Raw genomic sequence first — 6,196 nt, 5'->3', positions numbered from 1 at the left:
TTCCAATTGCTTTCGTCCTGTCTGCGATACAGTACAAATTTCGAGAATTTATTTATTTCTTCAGATTGCGAACAACAAGCTTTGACACGTCATAACGGGCCCCGCTTGTCATACCCCGTCGCGTGAAGACGGCATCACGTGATCACGTCACGTGCGCCCCTCTCTTTCAAAACTGCTCCCCGACTTCTTCAGCCGTCTCCAGCTGACAGGTTCCCTTCCTCCCCGAGCGACTCCGGGAGGCGGAGATCCCTAGGCCGGCGGCCAAGATGGCGGCCGCGCTGGCCCTCGCGGTTGTGCTTGCCGTCGCGTCGCTCCACGCTGAGGCGGTGTGGCTGGACGTGCCGCAGTCGGGGACCAAGTGCGTGTCGGAGGAGATCCAGTCCAACGTCGTAGTGCTCGCCGACTACTCCATCATGTACGAGTCCCACCCCTACTCCCACCCCACCATCGCCGTCAAGGTAATCTGTTCTCTTCCCGCGATTCTGTTCTTCGCCTTTCCCTGATTCTGTGTAGCGAACCTTGATGTGGATGCCGATTAGTCTGGAATGCTAGAGTTTTAATCCAAGGTGATTTTCTGCATTAAATGGAGCTGAGCAGTGTAAAAAAATTGGATTTACTGGGTCCTGGGGCTGCACGCTTCCGGATACCAAGAATTTTGAATTTATTAGGAACTGAACTACCTGCCAATGATGATGCTCAATTGCTCAATTTCGTGCTGCAGATGTGCAGAAACTTGTGCCTTTTTATTTTAGTGTATTCATTTTACTATGAGTAAATTGTTCATTTTCGTTAACCTGTTTCCCGGCTGAAAAGCAAGGAATTTGTTGCCATCTACTACTTGAGCACTCTATGTCTGTATCTAGACTTGTTTTGCTTGTATGATTAGTCATGTACTTTTAGTTTGTCAAAAAGCTGGCTCTAGGCCTGCTGCTTTAATTAGATTCCAATTACATAATTCATGTTGATGATGCAGTTTTGATTCTTAAACCATGCTGGTTCATTCTGTCTAAGTAATTGTGGTTTCCACCTAGGATGATTCATGTTGATGATGCAGCATTGATTCTCAAACTCATGAGCCGGACAGAATATTAGGTGATTCATCTTAGGGGATCTGGATATTTCTTTTCCAGTGAACTATGTAAAAATTCCATGAGGTTAAGAAGTAGACGGTAAAACTGTAATCAATAAGAATCGTTCTAGTGCAATGGAATAAGAAGGCATGACAAACAGGGAAAATTGAATAAGTTAGAGCACTGAGGTGAGCCAGTGAGAGCTGAGCTCAGCTTTTTATATACCTTTTTTATATTTAAAAATCCATTTATGTCTACTACTCTAAGTTTTGTGCCTTTGTCTAAGGAAAAGCTAAGGTAACAGGCATGATAAGATACCTTAACTGACTTTTAGATCTTGTAAATTAGCAGAGTCAAAAGATTATTCTTGTCCGCATCACCCCCATAATACAGAGTAAAGAATCGGCTTCATTCCTCACCTTAGATTCAATGTGCATTGAACATCCTTTGATCAACATCTAGGTACTGAGCGTATGTTCTGTTATGTTGAGGAGTGCCTATAGTCGTTTTAAGGATGTGTGAATGGCATGATTTTCAAGTATAAATATATTTCAAGGTCAAATTTTTCGACTTCAGACAAGTCTCAGTATGCAGTAAAGAAATGCTAGTTCATTCTGATCGAGTTTCCGATTTGCTTCTTCTGTTGTTGAGAATATCGAGACTTGTCCGAAGTTGAAAAATCTGATTTATGAATTAATGGTATACTGTAAACTCTTCCTATCATTTTTATAAAAAATCTGATGCTTTGTCCAGGTTACTTCACCATTCGGGAACACCTTACATCACAATGAGAATGCTACAGTTGGTCAATTTGCATTCACAACTGCTGAAGCTGGAAACTACCTTGCATGCTTCTGGATAGATAGTGCAGAGAAAGGATCAGGAGTATCTGTGAATCTTGACTGGAAGATTGGGTTTGCAACAAAGGACTGGGATGCTATTGCTAAGAAAGAAAAAATTGAGGTTGGTCGTTGGAATATGAACTGTAGTACCAAACCACATTTCTGTCCTAGTGTCATGACTCATGAACTCATATTCAATGCAGTATTTGGTGTTGTCAGTTGAATGCAGCCTCCCTTTTTTTTTTCTGCAGGGTGTAGAGCTAGAGCTTCGGAAACTTGAAGTCGCAGTACAAGCTATTCATCAGAATTTGATCTACCTTAAAGCAAGGCAAGTCATCTCTTCCACCTGTCTGTGGAAACACCTTTTATAGCTATATCTGTTCTGGCAATTGAGTCTTCTAATTAAACATAAATTTGGCATATTGGCACTAGAATGTGCTTGTGTCCTGGAGATATCAGTTCTGTGGATTTCAACTTCCAATCTGCTGTATAGCAGAGGGTTTGTTTTACCTTTTCTTTAGAAGATCTTTTGCTAATGAACTTACTACCTTAAAAGTTGTTCCTATGACAAATGGGTACGTGTGAGATGGGAAGCCTACAGATTTCTTGCCCTATAGGATTTTCAGGTAGCGGCCTCGCTAATGATTGCTTTGATCTGTCCATGCAGGGAAGCAGAGATGCGAACTGTGAGTGAGAAAACAAACGCAAGGGTAGCCTGGTTCAGTATTCTGTCACTAGGTGTCTGCATTGCGGTATCAATCTTGCAATTGTGGCATCTTCAAGGGTTCTTCAGAAAGAAGAAGCTCATTTAGATCTACTCGTCTGATGTTGCACTGTGCCTCAAATGTTGTTCATCTTGAAGGAGACGATTTTGTCTTATTTGGAACGTTTCACACCAGTGTTGGCTGATGAGCAAGTTGTACTGTATGTAATTTAACTACGTTTGAATGGAATATCTATGTTTCTGGGAAGTTTTGCACATCTTCAGGCTTAGGCACATAGATATAACCAGGATATTCCATCCTGGCATGTTGTATAATCAGAGGTGAACACATCTCGGCTGCAAAATTTGTGACTACATGGGTTCTTGTTGCCTTCCAATTGTTATTACCGATGCTAGCTCTTGGAAATGACGATCCTATGAGATGCCGAAGTACGACGCTACGAGTACAAAGCGTAGGTGTGAGCTAGAAAAGGGGCAGATTTCTTGGTGCCGCTTGGGAATTTGTACAGCGCTGTGGTACACCGCCTACACCGAGTACTGGTGCCAAGAAATCTTATCAGGAGCATTGTAAGCACCAACGGAACATCTTGTTTTGTTTTTGCTCATCACAACGTGATGCACGCTCGCACTGACCTTACTTTGGGACATCACTTCGCAACAACTGTATTGACTGTCTTGGATGCACAAAATTGAAATTGGGGAAATTGATAGGGACGCAAAATAAACGGAAGGCCTTCTGCAGCAGCACTTTACTGGATCAAACTCGTTTTCATGTTTGGTTTGACAACAGATCAAACTGGTGGTAAATCCAATCAATTCGACCATCATTCTGCCGCTAAATCCTGGCGTCTCAGCGTGACGCAACTGCAACAGCTTTTAGACCAACTATTGGAGTTCATGTGCAACTTACCAATATACCTGGAGTTTTTCTGCAAGTAGCACAAAAATAAGTCTGGTTCTTAAACAAGAAAAAAAAAGCTTTTCCTAGTGCCTCTTGATGCAACTAGATGGAAAACTGTAGAAGAACAAAAGTCAAAACAACCGGAGCTAGAACCCTTTTTCTACGTTCAAAACTAAACCAACAACCATTGACAGCCGGCCTATGTTGTTATCGTTGGGAACGTTCTCATCCACCGCTCCTAACACCCAAACCCGTCCCCATTCACGTCGCCGTTGCGGCAACGGCGAGCACCAGTGCCAGCTTTTCGGTTGCCCCCCAACGCAACGCAGCCGCCGCCTCCAGCTTAGATGATCCCTCCACACTGACGAGCCGAAGAGAAACGAGTGCCAGATGCGCTCGCCATGGGCAAGGCCGGTCGCGCTGAACCTGAGCAGGCCTTCCCCAACGCTGCGCCGGCGGCCAGGTTCAGCCGCTGCCGTTGTGGGGCAGTCGCCGGCAAGGTGGTCAGTGCAACGTGCGTCTCTGTGCTCCTCCTGGCCGTCGGCGGCTTCCTCTCGGCCTTCTTCATGCTGCTTCATCTCCGGGCATCAGGAGGAGGGGTCCCTGATGACCCTGACATACTCGCAGGTAAGTCCAGGGACTTCACTCATTCCGTAGAAGAACAACTAATTCAAAGGCTACATGTTACAGCTCCTTCAAAAAAAACAAATAAGGCAAAATCTTCAGTAAAGAAGAACATGAAAACACAACTTGTGTATAGCAGAACAGCAGTTCGTCCAGTTCTCCCCCCGCATTCTTTTACCTTCTTTTAACACCCAAAGATTCGTTTCTCAAGCAGAAATCGAGGCAGGCTTCATTTTGTTAGTGCCAGAGTCACAGATAGCTTCACAAGGCGGGACGCTTGAAAAGGAGATATATAACCAAATAGGCGTGCCCAATAGTAAGGTATGAAGTTCACTTCAGTACCACAAACAATTTGCCAAGTAACTGAATATTGGATGAAAATTCTGCAGGTTTCAGTTTCCATGCGTCCATACAATTATACGAATACCACTTATGTGAAATTTGGTGTTCTTCCAGACCCAAGAAATACCTCCATGAGCATAAAATCCATCAAGGCACTAAGAACATCTTTGATAAGACTTACACTTCAGCAGCTGAATTTATCTCTGACGCCATCTACTTTCGGAGACCCACTTTGCTTAGAGATCCTGGGATTCCCAGGAGGGATTACAGTGTTGCTTCCACATAATGCTTCCCGTGCAGACTCAATTCAGCCTATTTTCAGCATCACATTTGACTTGACAATTCGTGAAGTAAGAGAATTTCTTGAGGAGATGAAGAGTGAGCTTGCATTAATATTGCAGCAGACACCAGATGAGGTCACCCCCACTCTATCCCTCTCGTGCGCTAAATTCACATGTACCTTGAATATTTTTTCCTTTAAAGATCTTGACATGAAGTCGCAGCATATTTATGCAAAAATGCAAATGCAGGAATTATTTGTCAAGTTAACAAATACGAATGGCTCAACGGTTGCAACACCAGTTACAGTCCAAGTTTCCATTTCCCTGATAGATCGCAGCAATTTTCTACAGCCTTACAGGCTGAAACAGCTAGCCCAAATCATCACAGAATGGAGTTCAAGGAACCTTGGTCTAAATACCTCAATTTTTGGCAGAATTAGAGATCTGAAGTTGTCTCCAATCCTGGAAGCTTTCCTTCCATCCTGTGCTCCTAGCATGCCTCCAACACCAACACCATCCCTATTCTGGCCTCCAATATCAGAGCACCCAAAAACCAATACATACCGGGATTTTTCATGCCCTGCTTTGGTGAAAAGACAAAACGAAGCCACTCCGCATCGCAGGTTAATGGGTGTATCTTCCATGGTGATTTCTCCACAATTGTCAACATGGCTTCACAGGAAATATGCATCTGAAGGCAAGAAAAACAGCATTGCAGTGGTAGAACCAACATTCATTGCGCCAGTACCGGAACCAAAGAAAGTAAGTTGTTTTAGGTTTTATCAAGACAGCTCTAAAATTTATTAAGTTTTTGTTATAAGATTGATTTACATCTTGTTAATGAAAAACACATAGCTTATCTTAGCATTGTTGCAACTGCGAAGCTTGATATTACCTCAAAATTAGAGTGCATGGCATTACATGGAGACAGGACTTTGGATATATGCATGTTGGTTGCTTGTCTGAAACTCTGAATATTGTTTCTGCAGTGAATGGTCTCTAGTACTTCAACAGTTGAGTAAGTTTCCAAAGCTCTGGTGTGTTCATGCAGTTTATACCACAGCATGATCCTTCAATGCCGTTTTCTGGTTACACCAAGGTGGGTATGAAGTAGTTGTACCTAGGCTAACGTTGTAAGGAATTTCAGTCAAGTGTAAATAGAAAATGGGAAGTTATTTACCAGAAAGCTGGATAACTCCCAGGCTCCAGGTATAATAGTGGGGCAACAACAATTAAATGGCTGCCCATCTGTCAGTTAAAATAACTTTACCCATTGCCCCCAGCATCTCATGCATTCTTGTTCACGTGGGTTTACTGGTGAATCTTGTTTCAGCATTGAAGTTTCTCTATACTTCTGGTTTTATGCCCTTCTACTTCTGTGTGCCTAGATTTCACTCCTTATTCCATGAGGT

The 6,196-nt window shown here is 43.2% G+C and overlaps 2 protein-coding genes and 1 long non-coding RNA gene across 4 annotated transcripts; 2 read left to right on the top strand and 1 right to left on the bottom strand.

The window, feature by feature from the left end:
* Positions 1–172: 172 nt before the first annotated feature.
* On the top strand, positions 173–3,010 carry LOC112881202 (transmembrane emp24 domain-containing protein p24delta3-like). Its single transcript, XM_025945914.1, has 4 exons — positions 173–458; positions 1,824–2,033; positions 2,164–2,240; positions 2,580–3,010. The coding sequence occupies exons 1-4, from the start codon at positions 267–269 to the stop codon at positions 2,722–2,724; spliced, it is 624 nt and encodes a 207-aa protein (XP_025801699.1). The 5' UTR covers positions 173–266; the 3' UTR covers positions 2,725–3,010.
* An 854-nt stretch (positions 3,011–3,864) lies between these two features.
* Positions 3,865–6,069, top strand: LOC112878396. 2 transcript variants are annotated; one of them, XM_025942822.1, is made up of 5 exons: positions 3,865–4,164; positions 4,376–4,482; positions 4,551–4,919; positions 5,034–5,546; positions 5,774–6,069. In XM_025942822.1, the coding sequence occupies exons 1-5, from the start codon at positions 3,939–3,941 to the stop codon at positions 5,774–5,776; spliced, it is 1,218 nt and encodes a 405-aa protein (XP_025798607.1). In that variant the 5' UTR covers positions 3,865–3,938; the 3' UTR covers positions 5,777–6,069. The 2 variants fall into 2 exon arrangements, with proteins under 2 accessions (XP_025798607.1, XP_025798606.1); XM_025942821.1 differs by lacking the exon at positions 5,774–6,069 and having other exon boundaries at positions 5,034–5,673.
* LOC112878439 lies at positions 4,079–5,916 on the bottom strand. The gene is made up of 3 exons (XR_003225766.1): positions 5,680–5,916; positions 4,340–5,475; positions 4,079–4,230 (listed from the first exon to the last, which is right to left on the bottom strand). It is a non-coding gene; the product is annotated as an uncharacterized LOC112878439 (long non-coding RNA).
* Positions 6,070–6,196: the final 127 nt, after the last annotated feature.

The sequence above is a fragment of the Panicum hallii genome, chromosome 1 (genome assembly GCF_002211085.1).
Source record: "Panicum hallii strain FIL2 chromosome 1, PHallii_v3.1, whole genome shotgun sequence".
NCBI classification, from domain to species: domain Eukaryota; kingdom Viridiplantae; phylum Streptophyta; class Magnoliopsida; order Poales; family Poaceae; genus Panicum; species Panicum hallii.
The sequence above is the reverse complement of the archived record's forward strand: the minus strand, read 5'-3'. Positions and strand labels throughout refer to the sequence as shown.